This window comes from Pinus tabuliformis, chromosome 4_1 (genome assembly GCF_031772625.1).
Source record: "Pinus tabuliformis cultivar Carrire ecotype Pingquan chromosome 4_1, CPIR1, whole genome shotgun sequence".
Taxonomy (NCBI): domain Eukaryota; kingdom Viridiplantae; phylum Streptophyta; class Pinopsida; order Pinales; family Pinaceae; genus Pinus; species Pinus tabuliformis.
The window spans coordinates 194,051,261-194,073,132 of NC_142303.1; the positions used below are offsets into that span (position 1 = coordinate 194,051,261).

At 34.0% G+C, this 21,872-nt stretch overlaps 1 protein-coding gene across 1 annotated transcript; it reads left to right on the top strand.

Moving 5' to 3' along the window:
- The first annotated feature begins 2,879 nt into the window (after positions 1-2,879).
- On the top strand, positions 2,880-4,073 carry LOC149174880 (antimicrobial ginkbilobin-2-like protein). The gene has a single exon (XM_089422704.1). It carries the CDS (start codon positions 2,943-2,945, stop codon positions 3,747-3,749), a length of 807 nt encoding a protein of 268 aa, XP_089278830.1. The 5' UTR covers positions 2,880-2,942; the 3' UTR covers positions 3,750-4,073.
- The last annotated feature ends 17,799 nt before the right edge of the window (positions 4,074-21,872 follow it).

Here is a 21,872-nt window from a genome sequence, read left to right on the forward strand (position 1 = left end):
TATAGGAAACAACAACAAACATGAGTGGGACTGCTGCATATTGATTCCATACACCAAAATTCCAGAGGCGGGAGATGGTGATGGGACTTGCATTTGCATTTATTTTACTTGTTTCCTCCTACACTATGCGGGCATGGGTGACACCTACAGAGACCTCCGGAGATTTGAACAGTGGTGAACATGGCTGGGACTGCTGCAAATCAATTACAAACACCAAAACTCATCACTTCCAAACACCAAAACTCTATTCCAAACACCAAAACTCATGGCTTCCAAACACCAAAACTCTAGAGGCCGGAGATGGTGATGGGACTTGCATTTATTTTGCTTGTTTCCTCCTACACTATGGACTTATGGGTGACACCTCTAGAGATTTGAATAGGGGTGGGACTGATGCAAATCGATTCTAAACACCAAAACTCCAAAGGCTAGAGATGGTGATGGGACTTGCATTTATTTTTCTTGTTTCCTCCTACACTATGGATGTACGCTGCAAATTGATTCCAAACACCAAAACTCCAGAGACTGGAGATGGTGATGGGACTTGCATTTATTTTTCTTGTTTCCTCCTACACTATGGACGTATGGGTGACGATTCTAGAGATTTGAACACACGGTGGTATGGGTGACGATTCTAGAGATTTGAACACACGGTGGGTGGGACTGCTGCAATTCCAAACACCAACACTCATCGATTCCAAACCCAAAAACTCTAAAGGCCGGAGATGGTGATGGGACTTGCATTTATTTTGCTTGTTTCCTCCTACACTATGGGTGTATGGGTGAGGCCTCCAGAGATTTGAACACGGGTGGGACTACTACAAATCTATTTGAAACACAATAAATTAAATAGTAAATTGCATATAGAGTTGTAGAAAATAGTAAGTTTATACATTTTTTAAGAAGAGTTTTCGGTGAAAATCACATCATAATTCATTTGTTGAGGCGTTTCCAACAAACGGTCTCGTCATGACAAGTTGAAGAACCAAATCATGGCTGGATAAATAAAGAGAGCACATCATCCAACGACTAAAGAGAGCAGATCATCCAACGACTATACTTGACCAGGAATGGGCTACATTTGACCAGAATAAAAATAATAAATTCCTATTTATAAATATTTATAAAATATATAATCTCTAATTTTTTCTATTTAAATTTCATACAATGGTATTTTTTTTTCAAATTTGGTAAGTATGTTGGGAACACTCCAACGCTCTTCCCCTCTTCCCCACTAGCAACGAAATTGAAGTTTGGGTGTGCTTCTTCCCTCCTGTATGTTTTGAATTGAGTAGAATGTGCACCCTTCAACTGGACGAACAAAATCTACACTGTAAACAACTCTTTGAAAGTGTGTTTTCATTGGGATCCACTAGAAAGGCTAAATCTACAAGGAGAGATTTAGGTTGTTTTAGTTATTAATTAATAATGTTGTTATTTTTCATTTTTAAGTGTTATATTAAAATTTATGATATGTGGATGTGATTTCTTTTTAAATATATTGTTCTATGATGTTTTATTTTGTTTTATGATCTTTCGATGTTTTGTAAATATAGATTTTTTTTGTTTGAATAATTTAATTTTGGAATATGTATACTTCCAATTTTTTTCCATATTAAATTTTAGATTTTCAAATTCTTTTCATATCAAATCGAATTCGAATTTAATAACTCTAAATACTTCCAAAAAAAATTCTCATACTAAATGCATATACCAAAATTTCCAAAATATAACATGTTATACCACGCTGAGAAAAAATAAAAAAATGTACATCCCATTTAATACTATCTTCTTGAAAAACTCAAAATAACAATAAAGATTCACTTAACACAATTGACAAAGACAAAATAAGAATCAAGATTCACTTAACACAATTGACAAAATCATTAAAAGGGTAATGTGCTTATACATCTTAACACATAGAACTGGACAAATCAATATCGCAGTCATGGCAACCTGTGATTCACAGAATAAGGGATTAAGTGAATATAAATATAACACGTGTAGCTTTACAAAATCAGAGGTAGATCTGATTCGCCAAAAGCAAGATCACGTGAATATACATCCCACATTGACAAAATCAAGTCAGAGGGGAGACAGCATGTGATTGGCAGGAGAAACGATAAAGCGAATATACAATTCCATTGAAAACAAACATCTTCACGAGTTCAAAATCGGACTTATTCAAATGAATGGTTGGCTCTTTTCAGTTTGTTTTTTGATTGATTTTGTGGGTATTACACAGATTTGTTGGGTTAATTTTGATTGATATATTATATATATTTGTTGAAATATTTAATTGTAAGATATATATTATAATCATAATCTAGCGTCAATTTTTATTATCAAAATTACAATTTCAAAACACTCGATATAAGCCAGGCAATTTCACTATAAAAAGAATGGTCACTTTAAAAAACATTCAAACACTCTAATTTCAGATCTTTCGAAAAAAAATGTCAAAAAATCGCCATCCAGCCGAAATCGTAAGCTGCTCTGTAGACTGCACCTGTAAATGCGGCTAAATAATAGTAGGATATTAACCATCAATAAATACACGGAACTTGGATGTTACAAGGGGGTAAAAAATTGACAGGTTCTGGATTGATGTGCATCAGGTTGACTGGAGATCGTTGACTTCGAAATTTAAGTTGTTGTATTTTGGTTCTAGAAATTCGTGATAGGCTTTTATGCTTCAATTTGATAATTGATTGGCTGTATTTTACATAAAGTCAATTCAAATGGTTGAATTATTCTGATTATGACTGTCGGCGGATAACGATGTCTCTAAGGCACACACCAACCATTGCTAACCTACCATATCTCGTTCATATTATATATGTACGCATAATAGAAGATAATTTAGGAGCATTGTTGGAATTTCTTTGCATTGCAGTCTCGACTCTCTCCATTGTCCAGTGGAAATCAGAGTGCTAGTAAATATGGAGTTCCATGGAAGGGATTCTGCATGGTCTCTCCTAATCGTCCAAACTATGAAGCAAATGTGCTTAATTGCTCTTGTCGCGGCCTTCATCTTTACTCTTCATGGAGAGCTTTGCAACGCAGCATTGTCGGAGACACCGACAACTAATTGCAACAGCAGCACCTTTTATAAAGAAGGCAGTGCGTTTGAGAGCAATCTGAATAAAGTCTTTGATAGTCTGCTTCAGGGCACTAAGCAAAGTGGGTTTAACATCTCTGTATATGGGCAAAGTCCTGACACAGTATATGGCCGCCTCCAATGCAGGGAAGACCTGACAGTCGACGAATGCTACACTTGTTCACAATATGCAATCACTACAATTAAACAAAATTGTGGGAATGCTTTTGGCGCTAGTACTTGGCCTTTTCACTGCTTCTTACGCTATGAAAATTATAATTTCATCGGAAGACTGGACACAGATTTGGGGTCTATTTATGCCGAGAGCTTCGGTGGGGACACAGGTATCTTTGTCCCGACTGACTTGCACTCGTCTATTGAGAATCTCTTAAAGAAATTGTCCGCTGAAGCAGCAGGTAATACAAAACGATCTGCTCTGGGTTCATCTCTAGACTCGCTGTCTCAGACTATTTATGGTCTGGCCCAGTGCACCAGAGATTTATCTAGTGATGACTGCGCAACATGTCTGTCATTCTCGACCAATAAAATATTCAGATCTTATCCTGAATATGCAGGAGTTCAGTACTGGAGTCAGAGCTGCATAGTGCGTTATGAGATATATCCGTTCTATAATTCCTCTGGCCTTTGACCACAGAAGGGCTGAAGCAGACGAAGTCTTAATAGTATCGTATAAGCAACTTGGAGGAGACTGAAGGCTGCTATATATCAAGTTATTTTATATAGATAATATTATTAGCTCGTAGATATTACTGGTTATTAAAGGCACCGCGCATAACCATCCAGTTTCCAAAGGCGGGGATTTGAGCGCAAAGCTATAGTATGGAGTTCTAGAATGTATCTCAAAATAAATGATGAATAATCACAGCCACTAGAAATATGACTGATGAATCATCACAGCTACAACACAATAAATATGCAGGTTTTTACAGTCAGCGTGTTTAGGCAAAAAAACGTTTTGAAATCGGGTTTTTATAGGTAGTAAAGAGATTTAAAATGAACTAATTTTAATTTCAAAATTTGAACTGTAAATCTAAAGATAAACGTTTTGAAATCGGGTTTTTATAGGTAGTAAAGAGATTTAAAATGAACTAATTTTAATTTCAAAATTTGAACTGTAAATCTAAAGATATTTAGATTTACTTCCGTTTTAGATTTAAAAAGCCAAGGTTCAACATTCATCTTATTATTATTGTTTGTTTCTTTTTATCGCGTTTGATGATTGTATTTCCTATATTGCAATTTATACATAACGCGAGTTGGAGATTCTACACTGAATCTTGCTGAGTATCATTATTTCCTACTTACACCACCAGTGATCAATAGTTCATCGCCGGCTATAAAACAGTCTTGACAGTCACATGAAAAGATGTCGTGATTATTATTCTGAAACCTCTTCCTTAATCACAACTTATATGTTAACTCCCATTCTCGTCTAAGTCTCAGGTAGCCTTACAACATAATTTAGATTTTCTACAACACATTACTTCTATAAAATTTTAAATTTAGCCTTTCCAAGATGCTAGATGAATATGTAACCCACATTTTCATCTATATTACAATATGTTAAATCAATTTCTTTTGATTGCACTTTTTCTATTACATTTTATAGTGCTTCGATTGTCACATTGTCAAATCTGATTATTGTAGGTGCTGCTTGTGTTTCTCCAACATCTTCAAGTATCCTTCTAAAACATATTGCTTCGCAGGTAGCATTGCTAATGCTTTATGCTCAACTTAAGTGGATGACAAGGGAACAATTGGTTGTTTCTTACTACTCCATGATATCGCTCATGAACCTATATTGAACACATATCCATTAGTAGATTTCCTGTCATCTAGATTTCTAGCCCAGTGAGAATAAAAAAACACTGCCAACTCAACATCAAATTCATTAGTATCCATAATACCAAAATTAAGTGTTCCTTTTAGATATCAACATACTTTCTTTGTTGCTTTCTAGTGGCTTTCACAAGGCTTAGCCATGAACTGACTAAGTATGCTACAAGATACACTATATCTGGCCTGGTAGTGGTGAGATGGTTCAGAATTCCCAACAGTTGGCAATAGAAGGTTCCATTCACCTCTTTGGTTTCATCATCACTGTACAATTTAACATTCTATTCTAAAGGAGTAGATATGGCCTTTCATTCAATCATATTGAACCTTTTAAGAATTTCCCTTATATATTTGCTGTGTCTTATTAGTGTGTTGCAAAATTCCCTCCAAACTTCAAGACTTAAACAATAATGCAATTTACCAAGATCCTTCATCTCAAATACTTGTGACAACTGACTTTTGATTTTTTCAATCAACTTGGATGCATTGTCTATTATGATAAGATCATCAACATATACAGATATCAAAGCAACATTCCCATCTTCATCTTTCTTGATGTACAAGTTAGGATCATTATTGCTTCCCATAAAAGAAAGAATCGATTTTCACATACCAAGATTTTGGCATTTGTTTCAAACCGTATAAATCATCCTTTAACCTACAAACAAGATGCTCCTGTCCCTTTTTTACAAACCATTCAGGTTGAACCAAATAAAATTCTTATTTTAACTCACCATTCAAAAATGAAAATTTGACATCTAACTAATGCATTTTTCAATTATGTTTTGTATCTAATGCAATCATGATTCTAATTGTGTTCAACTTAGCTTCATGTGCAAAAGTATATTCATAATCAATTCTCTTTTTCTTATGAATAAACTTTTCCAACCAATCTAGCTTTATACTTATCAATACTTCCATCAACATTAAACTTAAATTTACACAACCATTTGTATCTTATGGGAACTTTAATTTTAGGGAATTTTTTTAATTCCCATGTGTCATTCTTCATTATAGAGTTATATCTTTCATTCATTGCATCTCTCCATTCTTTATAGTCTTTGGCTTCTTCATAACTTGAAGGTTCTACAACATTCATTACAAGAGGCATTAATGCATAATATTTGTACCTTATAGGTGCATGAATTTGACATGATGACCTTCTTGTTGTTTTACTGCTTTCATCTTTCTTTATGCTCTGCGAAGTCTCTTCACCTCTTCTTGGAGTGTCATGATTGCTTGATGCCCCCTTTCTTGTGAACCTGTACTTGTTCGTGTGCTTGTTCCTATTCTTGCTCAACACTTGTATCTATTTTGACATAATCATCAATATCATGCCATAAAACAATATTATTCATTTTATCACCTTCATTTACATACTCATGAAACACCACATCCCTACTTGCAAGCAATCTATGAGAAATGAGATCAAAAAACTTGTATGATTTGTTATCATCACAATAACCAATAAATATGCACTTGACTGACTTTGCATCGAATTTTCTTATTCATCTTTTGGAATATGAGCAAATGCCTTGCAACCAAAAACTCTTAAATGACTCACTTTTGGTTTATACCCATAAAATGCTTCAAAAGGCATTTTAAGATCTAAAATTTTGGTTGTAATCCTATTTTTCAAATAAACGGCAGTATTAATGGCTTTAGCCCAAAAACCATTAGAAATATTTTTACCTTGAAGCATACTATGTGCACATTCTACTAGTGTTTTGTTTTTCCTCTTAGCAACTCCATTTTACTAAGGTGTATGTGGCACTATGAATTGATGTAGAATCCCATTGATTTTATAATATTGATTAAATTCTCTTGATTTATATTTTCCCACCTGATAGATCTGAGAACTTTTATGCACTTGCTATTTTGTTTTTCCACCATATTTTTTAACTCTTTAAAGTACTTAAAAAATTCACACTTCTTTCTTATGAAATAAACCCATGTATACCTAGATCTATCATCAAAAAAAAAAAAAATACGATGCTCGACCAAGAGATCTAGTTAGCATAGGTCCACATACATCAATATGAATTAATTCAAGTATTTCGCTCTGTATTTTTTCTTTATGTATAAGAAATTCTTCTCTACGTTGTTTGGCAAGTACACATGCTTCACATTCAACATGATCGTTTTTCATAACAAGAAGACCTTCAACCATTGCGTTCTTTTGAAGTAACATTAAATCATTGTGATTTATATGGACATACCTTTGATTCCATACCTCTACTATTTTCATTATTGTAGATGCCAACACTTAATGACTTTTCCTGGTCACATACAACTTATACAACCCTCTAACTATGGTACTCATGGAGATAAACTTGTAATGATCTTGAATGTATTTAACAATGCACTATGATTCAACAAATTCCACCTTCAAATATTGGTCAGCAATAGTAGAAATATAAATGAAATTAGTTTTGATACTTGGAACATACATCACATTATGGATTTGTCTCTCTTGTCCATTAGGTAAATTCACACCTATTACTCCATAATCTTGAACTATAAGCGATATGTTATCTCTATATAAACATATGTTCCATCAGCATTCTCATATTATTCATCAAACCAATCCTTGTTACAGGTCATATGGAGTGATGCAACAAAATCAATGAATTGAGCATTCACATCATCCGTTTTTGCAGACAATGCAACATGAGAAACAAACAATTTAAGATTTTTAAATCCATCATTGATTGAGGTGTATTTTTCCACAAAATTTCCATTATGACTTATGTTTCTTTGTTTAGAATCATTATATTTTCTTCTATAGCAATATTTAGAGTGACACCTAGGTTTGCCACAATAATAACAATCACCATTTCTCTTACCACGATTTGGAAATTTAGATTGTGTCATACCTTTTTGTTTTTCTTGAAAATTGCCTCCTTTGTTCTTTTCCAACGACTTGTCTCTGTATGGATGTTTACCCTTGGTTACCAACACCAAATCTAGACTATTAGAACCCAAATTAAAGCTCTTCATCCTATATTCCTGCTGCAAAAGAATTCATGTCTATTCATCAGATGTTGGGGGCTCGTCTCTAGCTGAAAGTATTGAAACAAAAATTTGATAATCTTGCACTAAGCTATTTAATGTGACGATGACGAAGTCATTACAAGATACCTTTTCATCAATATCTCCTAACTTATCTTAAATCATTGACACGAGACATGAAATTGCTTATGTTTTCATTTGTTTCATTTTTTAGAGACAAAAGCTTGGTCCTCAAAAATAAGATTCGGTTTGTATTTGTTGTTTCATACAAACCCTTGAGCCCACATTTTTTGGATGCCTTTTAATCTCTTATGTGATGAAAAATATTCTCCTTTACGGGCATTCACAAAAACACCTTCGTTTTGGTCTCCTATTTCTCCCAATCTAAAACAAAGGCTGCAACAAAGGGTTTGGGATCATCCCTACTCACAATTGACCACAAATTATAACCCTCTAAAATGGTCAACAACTTGAATTTCTAGTTCACATAATTTTAACCATCAAGTTTAGTGGATTCATTCAGATAAACATCATCCAAAAGATTTGACATTTTTTCACAAAAATAGATTCAATCTTTAGAAAATATTGAAGGCCAAATCTATAATATAATCTCCCTTCACCACTCACAGAAAATCCATATTTCTCCTTTAAACCATTCATAATTTATCCTCCATAAAACAAAACAAACTCATATAAATTATTTACACCATAAAAAAAAACTAATCCTTTATATCTCCTTTAAGCCATGCACACATTACATAAAAAAACAAACTCAAATAATATTTTTTTTTTAACCATTAGGAAAACACCCGACACTATTTTTTAATAACATCACCTCACAATTTGGGCTCTTTTAGTACCAATATAATACCTTTTTTTATAAAACAAAATACTTACTCCACATATAATGACTCGATAACACTTACTCCATGTTTCCATGGAAACGTTGTTGACTCGTCAAGTTGACAATTTCCCTTCGCTAACCTGACACACAAAACACTTCATATGATTGTGTTCTAATTCCACCATTGTTATAGTGGAAGCCTGCATCTGATATTGATCATAATCATTAACAATTATAGCCTATCAAGACAACCACACATTCTGTTATCACTAAAAAACGATCACCTAGCCATTTCTAACTAGGTGGATTGAAGTACATCATGTAGAATTAATTTTACCATAGTAAAATAACTTTCACCATGAGAAATCGTTTAGTAAACCATTTTTATTAAATTATTTCTGATTAAAAAAAAAAAAAAAACCCATGATAATAATTGAATAAATCATTATTTATTTAATTTTCTCTAGGAATAATTATTAAATCATTATTTGATAATTATTCCTTGTCACATGTGACTAAATCACCTAGGAATAACTAAATAAATCACTATTTATTTATTATTTGTTAATTATATTTTGGAATAATTGTTAAATCACTATTTAACAATTATTTCAATTTCACACCTCTTAATCCTTTCGAAATAATTAATAAATCATTTTATTTGTTAATTATTTCTAAATATAGATATTTCACCATTTTGATTATCTTTTCCCTCTACAAAAAATATAATAAAGTATTCCTAATAGTTAGATCTTGATTTGGTCAATACTATTTTATTATTTTCTTTTCGATATCAACCCAATACTTTAGTATAAATAAGAGGGGTTTCCATTGATTATTCACCATGATCATTATCATTGTCACCATTATCGTCTTAGATTTGATCTCCCACATGAGTTCCATTATTTGTTTTGGGTTTTTCACATATTGAGAGAGAGCATAAATCGCTGAAGCACAAGGACATACAAGGGCACATCCCACAGAAGGGGATCTGTAGACCCTTTTTGTAAATATCCTTCACTAGTTGTTATCAATAAAGATTACTCATTTTAAAAGTCGTTCCATATTAGGTTATTACATTGGATACTTATTGTTGTTTACTATTTTGGATCGCGTATATATTTTTACTGCAAGATTTTCTCGTTTTATTATTGCAAATCTAAAGTATAATCAACCACATATTGGTGTTAGGGTCACTTGTCACTATTGACTTAAGTGAAGTATTTTTGGTACAGTTGATAAGAATTTTCATACTAACACAATTAATCAACGATTTGCAAATAGTGACTTCTTAACAGAAGGGATGGCTCTGCAAAGATTCACCTCCCACACAACCCTCTCACAACAGCTTCACACAAGCATCTATGTCGCTTTCACATGACAACGTCCACCATAGATCTCACACTTTGCACGTTGATTCACCAAACCTCCCATGCAACTTTGATCCCATATCAGAGATGAATACTCACACAAAAATCTTAACGATGACACTCCACATACTACAATTTATATATAAATTGAGTTGGATATTCACTAGTGAATCCTACTGACTCTCCTTATTTCCTACCTGCATTTTCGACCAACATTTCATCGTCGGCTATAGAACATTCTTCACTGTCACATGAACAAACATTGTGATTATCAATTCGATATTTCTTTCTTTCTAATGCGTGGAATATTCCCTATTATCCACTCTAATTATATAAGATAACCATTTTAGATCTGTTTTATCTTCCCTACTAATATTAAATTCTTTAAAAAAAATCATATAGGTCTGTTGTATATCTTAGTGAACTACTCCGGATTAAAATGAAATAGCTATGAAATAATATCCTAAAATTTTATGCAAATGAAAAATATATTCTTAAAAAAATGTATTAAAGTTCACCAACTAGGCGACCTCTCTTGCTATCTCTTCCCAAGAGATGATTCAAGATAACTAGCACAATATTAATGCGATTGATATATGTGGATAGACATATATAAATCACATATACAACCACACTAGTAGATGTGGTTGATATACAGCCATAGGCTTGTATGGTAGGGATTTCATATTAATATTAATATTAATATGAATTAATATATAATTATAATAATTATATTGTAATAATAATCAATATGTTATTATTAAATTTTATAATAATGTTGGTAATCTTTTGGTCTACTATTCACATGTGGTTAAGTTTTTCCCTGTTTGAACAGTTGAAGGTTCCATGTCTCTCTCGCTTTAGTTGATAGTAGTTTTATGGCATTTTGGTTCGTATTTTCTATTGGCGTTGTATGGAATTGGACCTTGTGGATTACAAACCCTCGCCTCCCCCATGTTTGCATATCTTTGTGGATTTTGTCAACGAATTAAAATATTCTCCCCTTTCTGCATTTATTATGCCTTTTGCTATAGGTGTTTATGGTTTCCTTGACTTTGGTACGAAGGATTTTCCAGGTAAGGTAGTTACCAGTGGTGATAATGATGGCTTTAACAGTTGGTTCCCTTCTAGCCTCGAGATGGAAACACAACAAGTTTCAGAGGACTGGAGCTTTGGATCCCTTGGTCAGGTTTGGGGTGGGTGTGGATCCATCTCTCTTGAATCCCTTTCTTATATTTTGTTGAGTAACCCTAAACTAGTCTATTCTGGTTATTTGTTTTCTTTTGCTCTTCCAGATGTGCAAGTTTTTACTCTAGGGTTTTGTCAGGGTGTCGAATATCAAGTTCCATCACCCCTCTCAGATGTCAATATTTTACACTACCAAACCCTTTAGGGTTTGGTTCGAATATTCCAGTTGTGGTTGATAGAAATTATCCTTCGGCTTGGTCAATCCACTCTCAGGGTTTTCCCTCCAGATATTCAAAGGTTCATTTTAGTAAAATATCCATCTATATTCGAGTTGGTTCAATTAAGAAGCCTCACTATGTCAAGTACTCCAAGTGCTTGAAGTTCTCATTAGTTCTACTAGGAGATATTAAAATGGACAGGGTTATGGTGATGGCAGAAATTTTTTTGGTGTTGTAGGCCATTTTTTCACATCTGACCAATAGGCATCCTAATGGGATCAATCAACATCATATTCCCCTTTACATCATCATTGCACAAAGCCCTATTCATGACTCTCTCATTCCCTAGAGTTTCTGTCCTAAACTGCATCATCTGAGCCAATTTTAGGACTAACGCACCCTGGCCTCTTGCTGGATAATATTCACCTATAGGTTGCTCCACTGTGGCCTCTGTTTCTCACCTACGGGTTGCTCCCCTTTGCACCTACACTGGTTCTAGAAATTCAGGAAAAAGAGAGAGAATCCCAAAGCCTCCATTTTTAGAAGCTTCTCAGATCTGTTGTAACCATTTACCTCAGATAAAATATTCAAATCCTATCCTATCCTACCTTAGAGTTTCCATCCCTTATCCTTAGATCTCATTCACCCATCAAGAGTGGATCTAAAACCTTATATTAGTAATTGGATAAGAACTCCCAACTTAACCTACTCCTCTATATATTTACAACCTTCCATATGTAAGAGGTTGGTTTTTAGAAAGTGATTCTGCCCTTATGTCATTGTTGTGAGAGTGATATTTTCATGCATTTGGGGTGCTTGGAGGTACACTTTGTGAGAAAGGAAGGACAGGTGAACAACTTGTAGGAGCTCTTCTACAAGATCAACACCTATTTATTGATCCAGATTTAAACAGGAATGCAACCAATTACAGAGATAACCATAAACATAGATATGCAGCGGAAACAATACTTCATTTCATTAATGTAAAATACTTAAATATGCTTACAAATAGAAATGGAAATAAACCAGCTAGGGCAATAGTAGCTTATCTCTGAGAAGAGATGTGGCGGCTACATGCCTCTTAACTGTGTTACAATGAGGCTCGAAGTCCTATTTATTGTTGAGAAACAATGGAAAACCCTTAACATCCCAAAACCTAACCCTAGAAGATGAAATGCCAAATTGTGGGCCCCGTTTGGGTAAATTGGTACATCAATTTCCCGGGGTCATAACTTTGGCATACGATCTCCGTTTGATGCATACAATAGCTCGTTAGAAAGATCTATCCGAGCACTACCACTTTGGGAAGGGCAACATTCGCCCATGGACCCATGTTGCCCCTATATGTCCCAAAAAACGTCGTTTAGGGCCTCAAAACAGCTCCGGAAGTTCAGGACCCGAAAAACTGCTAAAAATAGTCAACTGTGTTACAATTTAGGAAACTGAAAAACTAAAAGAGATAGTTGTGGGGGACCTAAGATGAGAAAAATTGCTCATTGGGAAGTTTGAGGATGATTGCTAGAATGACGTAGATATCATGAGTTTTCAATTTGAAGCTGGTAGAAGTATTGGTGTGAACATGCATATCTTAATAAATGGGTAAATTTCACCCATGGCCTAGTTTGAAATGGTTTTCTCTAAAAAAAAATCATCAAATTCCATTTTTTATTAAAATTATTCACCCAAATTTTCTATTATAAAAGTATCTTACTCTAAAATCACAAAAAAATTATATAAACTATATATAAAATCCATGGAAATTTGAATATTTTTACAAGAATATTGCCAAAGTTTTTATGGATGGAATTCTAAGAATCAATAAGATTTGTCAAGGTTTCTACACTTTGAGATATGTATGAATGCTTAGAATTTTCCTCGTAATGGAGCATAAGTGCACCAAGAAAATGTGTCAAGTTCAATGAAGAAGTTTTAACGTTGGGTTGTAGGAGGTTACTTAAAAGTTTGGAGGAAAAGGTGGTGACCTTGTCTTGATCCAAGGATGGTGCAACACTTGGACCATTTTTTCCTAGCCTTCTTAGTGAAGGTTGGATTTCCACATTAATGTTGGACTTAAATTGCAACTACAATAAGAGACAATAGTACCAATATGGACATCCAAGAGGCATTATAGATAGAAGTTGCGAAAAGGATTTTTGTTAAAAGGAAGAATTGGACAATGGCTAGTTGCATAGAAATTTTGACATTGACAACGAAGTGGTTGAAGAAGTTAATTATAGAGGATGCATGAATTTGGGCCACAAATTTGGAAGCTATCAAGTTCTTGAGCATGTTTCCAACCATGAATTTTAGTGGGGGAGGATGTAAAGCCTTAGACTTGAATGGATTCTATCACCTCCACCACACGATCACCACAATGATCATTAATTGACACAAATGGACATGATAGAAGTTTAATGGGTAGAAGAGTCAATTTTGGGTACCTTACATGGTACCAAGGTGTATTATGGATATGTTCGATGCCTTTGTTTAAACTATGTGCACCATTGACCTTGGAAACTCACATTTGGATGCATACACCAAGAAAATTTGGGAATAGAACTTGAAAAGAGAAGGAAAAGTGGGGGATATGCTATATGACCCCATTTGATACAAATATGATGCATGGAAAACAAGATTGGCATAGAGAACTTGACTGGATTTTATAGACTTAGGTGCTTACGCTACACGTGAACCCAATGAGTTGGGTGGTCCACACCTAGGGCTTTTGATGGATAAAAAAATATCCTTTTGGCATAAGTATCCATGAAAGCAATTGTGGGACACACACATTGAGTACACATCAATCCAACACACATCTATTGACATGTCTACTAGGTGAACTCTTTCCAAGTGCACCCAATGCCTTGGGAACACTTATTAGGTCACGTTGGACACAACACCATTTGACAGTGTGTGATCCACTCAAAATATCATGAAGGGGGTAGAAGCACCACAAATTAGAGTCAAAGTTGGCAATGTGAGTATTGGGGAATTTGTATTCCCCACTCCCTTTGTTACACTCTAGCCAACTTTTCTCACCATGACTTGGCCACCCTTGCTAGCCCATTATTATTTATGCAGTCTAGTTCGAGGCTGGGGCGCTCATCATGCTAAGATAGAGGGCTAGGCATTATAGGGGTGTTGCATATTACGAAGCTTCAGCAAGCCTGCAAGCTTGTTAGTGGGAAAAAGCTTAAACTAGCCTATGCCATTTTGAGATGCTACGTATTATTCACACTAAGATAGTCAAGGTGGAGAGAAGTATTAGAGGAGAACAAGGCTTCTTATCAGATACAAACATTATAGGTGAAGTGGTAGCCAGGGTCCCTAACACTAGTCATACCTATGGTAAACACAATTAATACATGCAAATACTTGACCTTTATTGTTAGACGAAGACGTTGGTGGGAAAAAATTTGGTGGACGGTAATGAAGTTAAGGAGTATATTCTTCGGGCGTTGGATGAGATCCATTTGTCCATGAATTTTTAGATCGATATATGTAGAGAATGGAATATCAACTCAACCTCACTAGTAAACCAAGTCATTCTCCTAGCAAAGGAAAAATCCCATTAAAGTGGCCCTCTTTGAATTGTCACCATGGACATGATTGGGTGCTTTTTCTTTGTTTTAATATGTTAGAATTTCTATTTATTCACACATTTTAATTGTGAGGCTAAGAGTTTAAAAACACTTTTGATATATTTTAAAATTGAAATATTTGATTTTTGAAAAACTTAAGATTGTAGTTTTCCTAATAACAAATTAGTGCAAATAAAGATAATATATTTTATTTTCTTCTCATAAATCAAACTTTTTGAAACAACAAAAATTCTATTTTCATACGTGACACCCAATATTACCTTAATTATAATTTAACAAGGTCATCGTTCTGCATTCAAATTGTTGCACATGTTGAAAGCAATGCACTAATGATAGTGGAGCGTTTTACTTAAAAAAAAAAATATTCACAAAAAAAGATAAGCATAAAGTGCATATATATCTCACAATGAGACACAGCTCCACAAAATCAAAATGGAAGTCAAAAGCCAGGCGACAAGGATAAGTTGAATATACCTCCCACAATTATAGGACAAAATCAAAGTCAAAGTTAGAAGCCAGACTGTGATAAGGTCAACACAGCCCACAATAGTACAGTGAAGCCTATTACTGAACCAAAGTCGCAAAATACGGCTATGATTCGCACTACAAGGTGAATATACACACTACTTAATATATGAATCTTGGAAAAATCCTCGTCTTGAGCTTTTGTCAACTATAGATTTTGGCAAACATCTTAGAAGAGAGGTGAGTTGTTTTACTTCAATCTCAACTTTTAGATTCTAGGATATTAGAAGAGAGGTGAGTTTTTTGACTTCTTTCTCAAATTTAAGATTCCGAGATATTTTTGGAATTTATTTTGAGAATTTGCAATTAATATAAAAATGGTTATAATTTATTGTTTTATATTTTGGAGAGTTTTTATTTGTTTTATATTTTGGAGAGTTTTTGGGCATTAATTTATTAGGGAATTTTTGGGATCAAAAACTTGGTTATAAATAGACGAAACTTGGATGTTACCGGGGATAAATAATTGACAGGTTCTGGATTGTTGTGCATTATTGCACGACTTTGCTTGCCATGTTGACTAGAGATGGTTGACTTAAAAAATTAAGTGGTTGTATTTTGGTTCTAGAAATTTGTGATAGGCATATATGTTTCAATTTGATAATTGATTAGTTGTATTTTTTGCACAAAATCAATTCAAATCGTTTTCTCCTGTTGGAATAATGTAGAAGTGATATGTCCAGATAGAGTTGATGAGTTGTATTCTCCTAGTTAGTCTTTGAGTCTATCTGTCATGAGTTGTGTCTTCGTACTTTGTGTTGTGAGTTGGTGATCTAAATTATTTAGATCTAGATTTCCTTAGAAGTTGTCTATGTGTGCCTATATAACGTATTGGTTTTCCAAGAAGTTTGATCAATGAAATTTGATTTCATTCTTGTGCATCGCTCTGTTTTTCTAATATGGTATCAGAGCCAGAGAGGGAGATATAGTGAGGTTTCAAATCTGAGAACAAGAAGACCCAGATTTGTGAGGGCAGTGAGATCAACAGTTGTGAGAGCTTATTGTTACATAGCTGCTCTCCATTTCTCTTAGTTGGTTGAGACCGTAGAGAGATCAGATTGGTGTTGTCCATTGGTGTTAGGTGGTTCATTGGGGCATAAAATTGTGGACACTTTGATCTGTTTGTTGAATCAGGGGCAGCTTGAAATTTGTGAAGTTATTTGCAAACCTCTGCATATGTAGCAGAAGGTCTGATAAGTATTTGGATCTTTTCTTCAACTTGTATACTCTCCACAGTGGTGGTGAGTCGTTTGTTTGATTACTATGTTTCCAAAATTATTTTCCAATCCATTAAGTGAATTTGTTTTTTTATGAAAAGTATAGTGTGATACATTAAAAGAGTTGTATGGGATTCCATTTTCATGGTGAAAAAGAATTTACATGGTATAAGGAGTTAAATATCTTTTTTTTGGGTGAAAGTTAAAAATTGTTGGTAAAAAGGTGTATTTGATTAAAAAATGGGAAATAAAGTTTTGGAAACAAGGTTTGGTAAAAAAAGAAGAATAAGAAGTATTTTTGGCCTTGTTTTTTATTAGAAGCAAGATTAAGTCTTTTTTTTTTTTTTTTTTAAATCCTGTGCATTTGGTTTTGGATTTGGTGAATTTGTATGTAGATCTGGTGAATTTGGGTGTAGATCTGGTGGATTTGGGTGCATTTTGTTGATTGGGGACACATTTTTTTTGTCATTATGTCAAATTTTTTGGTTGAAACTTATTTGAATGAGTCCACAAGGCTTGATGGAGGAAATTATGCAAATTGGAAATTCAAGGTATTAACAGTTTTAGAGGGAAATAATTTGTGGCCCATAGTGAGTGGGGCGAAGCCCAAACCCACTGTTGTTGCAGCTATTCCAGATTGGGAAAAAAGGGAAACAAAAGCAAAGGTGTTGCTACGAATGTCAGTTAAGGACAACATCATTCCTCATATTAGGGATTGTAAAACATCCAAAGAAACATGGGATGTTCTCAAAAGCTTGTATGAAACATCTAATACTAACCGGATTTTGTTCTTGAAGACCAAGATTTTGTCAATTAAAATGGAGACCAATGAGAGTATAAGCAATTTCATTTCCCGTTTCAAAGCGCTAAGTGATAAGTTAGGAAACATTGGTGAAAGGGTGTCCAATACTGACTTGGTCACCATCACATTAAATGGCTTAGTGCAAGATTATCAAATTTTTGTTTCAAGTCTTTCAGCAAGAGAGAAGTCTTCTACTTTTGATGAACTGAGAGGTATTCTTCTACAAGAGGAAGAGAGGATGAAGAACTTCAATTTGGGCTCAAACAATTTAGATTTGGCATTGGTAGCCAAGGGTAAGAAGCCATACAAAGGCAAGCCATGGGACAAAAGCAAAGGAGGAAAGTTTCAAGAAAAGCAAAAAGGTATGGCACAATCTAAATTTCCAATTCATGATAAAAGAAATGATGATTGTTATTATTGTGGCAAACCTAGACATCATGCTAAAGATTGCTATAAAAGAAAATATAATGAGTCTAAACAGAGAAATAGAAGGCATAATGGGAATTTTGTGGACAAAGACACCTCAATCAATGATGGATTTAAAAATCTGAAATTGTTTGTTTATGATTCTGCATTGTCTGTCGGGACTGATGATGTGAATGCTTGGTTCATTGATTCTGGTGCATCACTCCATATGTATTGTAATAAGGATTGGTTTGATGAATATCATGAGAACATTGATGGAACATGTGTTTATCTAGGAGATAACATATCCCTTCAAGTTCAAGGTTATGGAATAATAGGTGTGATGTTGCCTAATGGAAAAGAGAGACAGATCCATGATGTGATGTATGTTCCTGGTATAAAAAAGAATTTAATTTATGTTTCTACTATTGTTGATCAAGATCTAAAAGTGGAATTTGTCAAATCACAGTGTGTTGTTAAAGATATCTAGGATCACTACAAGGTTATTGCCACAGGTACTAGAGTTGGAGGCTTGTATAAGTTGAATGTGACCAGGACAGGGCATCAAGCATTGACATCTACAACAATGTCAACATAAAAGTTATGGCATCAAAGGTATGGGCATTTAAATCACAATGATTTAATGTTACTTCAAAGAAAAGCAATGGTTGAAGGTCTTCCTGTTATGAAGAATAATCATGTTGAATGTGAAGCATGTGCACTTGGCAAGCAACATAGAGAGGAATTTCCTATACATGAAGAAAAAAGGCAAAGAGAAATACTTGAATTAATTCATACTGATGTATGTGGACCTATGCAAACTAGATCTCTTGGAGGAGCATTGTACTTTCTTATTTTTGTTGATGATAGATCTAGATACACTTGGGTCTATTTTATAAGAAAGAAAAGTGATGTTTTTTAATACTTTAAGAAATTCAAAAAGATGGTAGAAAAGAAAACTGGGAAATACATCAAAATTCTCAGATCTGATCATAGGGGGGGAATACAAATCAAGAGCTTTTAATCAATATTGAAAAAGTCATGGGATTATACAACAATTTACAGTGCCTCATACAGCTAAGAAAAATGTAGCTACTCAGAGGAAAAATAGAACACTAGTGGAATGTGCACGGAGCATGCTTCAAGGTAAAAATATCTCTAATGGTTTTTGTGATGAAGCAATTAATAAAGCTGTTTATTTGAAAAATAGGAGTCTAACCAAAATTTTAGATCTAAAACCACCTTTTGAAGCATTTTATGGATATAACCCAAAAGTGAATCATTTAAGAGTTTTTGGATGCAAGGCATTTGCACATATTCCAAAAGATGAAAGAAGAAAATGTGATGCAAAATTAATGAAGTGCACATTCAGGGTATTGTGGTGATGAAAAGGCATACAAGTTTTTTTATCTTAGTTCACATAGATTGCTTGCAAGTAGGGATGTGGTGTTTCATGAAAATGTAGATGAAAGTGATAAAATGAATAACACGGGTGTATGGAATGATATTGATGATTATGTCAAAATAAAAGCAAGTTTTGAATAGGAACATGAACAGGTACAAAAACAGGTACAGGAATAGGTACAAGTTCAAGAGTAGAAATCACCGAGCAATCATGACACTCCAAGAAGAGAACAAGAGACTCCACAAAGCAGGAAGAAGGATGAAAGCATTAAAACTTTAAGGAGGTAATCATGTTAAATTCATCCACCTATAAGGTATAAAGATTATGCATTAATTTCTCATGTAATGAATGTCATAGAACCCTCAAGTTATGAAGAAGCGAAAGAATATAAGTAATGGAGAGATGCAATGACTAAGGAATATAACTCTATAATGAAGAATGACACATGGGAATTAGCAAAGTTGTCTAAAGATAAAGTTCCCATAGGATGCAAATGTTTGTTCAAACCAAAGTTTAATGTTGATGGTAGTATTAATAAGTACAAAGCTAGATTGGTAAAAGGCTATTCACAAAAAAAAGGAATTGATTATGAAGATACTTTTGCACCTGTAGCTAAACTCAATACAATTAGAATCATGATTGCATTACCTACAAAACAAAATTGGAAAATGCATCAGTTAAATGCCAAATCTTCTTTCTTGAATGGTGAATTAAAAGAAAAAGTTTATTTGGTTCAACCTGAAGGGTTTGTAAAGTAGAGACAAGAGTATCTTGTTTGCAGGTTAAAGAAAGCCTTGTATGGTTTGAAACAAGCATCAAGGTCTTGGTATGTGAAAATTAATTCATTCTTTTATGACAAAGGTTTTGTGAGAATCAAAAGTGATCCTAACTTGTACATCAAGAGAGATGAAGATGGGAATATTTCCTTAATATCTTTGTATGTTGATGATCTTATCATAACAGGCAATGCACTTAGGCTGATTGAAGAAATTAAAATTCAGTTGTCATGGGCATTTGAAATGAAGGATCTTGGTAAATTGCATTATTGTTTGGGTCTTGAAATTTGGAGGGAATCTGGTAATACAATCATCACACAAAGCAAATATGCAAAGACATTCCTTGAAAGATTTCATAGTTTGAATGCAAACCAATGTCTACTCCTTTGGAAAACAATTCCAAGTTGTACAATGATGATGGATCGAAAGAAGTGAATGGAACTTTGTATCATCAAGTGGTGGGAAGTTTCAAATACTTCACCACTACCAGGCCAGATATAACATATTCTGTCAGCATCCTTAGTCAGTTTATGGCTAAGCCTTGTGAAAGCCGTTGGAAAGAAGCAAAGAAATTCCTTCGATATCTAAAGGGAACACTTTATTTTGGTATTTTGTATACTGATGGATCTGATGTTGAGTTGGTAGGTCTTTCTGATTCAAATTGTGTTGGAAATCCTTATGATAGAAGATCAACCTCTGGATATGCATTCAATTTAGGATAGGGGGTCGTATCATGGAGCAGTAAGAAACAACCAACTATTTCTTTGTCATCCACAAAAGTTGAATACAAAGCCATGATCAATGCAACTTGTGAAGCTATTTGGTTAAGGAGGATTCTTGAAGATGTTGGAGGAAAACAAAGAGGACCAACAAGCATCAAATGTGACAACTAAAGTTTCATGAAGCTGGCAAATAATCAAATTTATCATGCAAGAACTAAACATATTGAAGTCCAACAACATTTTGTAAGAGAAAAGATACACTCAAATGAGATTCATTTAGTCTATTGTAATACAAGTGAGAATGTAGATGACATCTTTACCAAGCCTCTTGGAAAGATAAACTTTGAAATATGTAGACAACAACTAAGCATTGTTGAAAATCCATTTCTCCATTAAGGGGGAATGTTGGAATAATATAGAAATGATATATCCAGATAGAGTTGACGAGTTGTATTCTCATAGTTATTGTTTGAGTTTATCTGTCATGAGTGCTGTCTTCATAGTTTGTAGTGTGAGTTGGTGATATAAATTATTTGGATCTAGATTGTCCTAGAAGTTGTCTATGTGTGCCTATATAATGTACTGGTTATCCAAGCAGTTTGATCAATGAAATTTGATTTCATTCTTGTACATCTCTCTGTTTTTCTAATATCTCCATCATTTATTGATGGTTCTAATTATTACGTTGAATTATTCTAATTATGCTTGTCGGTGTATAATGATGTCTCAAAGCACACGCCAACCATTGATAATCTACCATATCTCGTTCATATTATATATGCGTGCATAATATAACATAATTTAGGAGCATTGTTGGAATTTCTATGCA

Bases quoted from the DNA above. Each gene is read 5' to 3' on its own strand.
- LOC149174880 (XM_089422704.1), top strand. From the start codon at position 2,943: ATGGAGTTCCATGGAAGGGATTCTGCATGGTCTCTCCTAATCGTCCAA.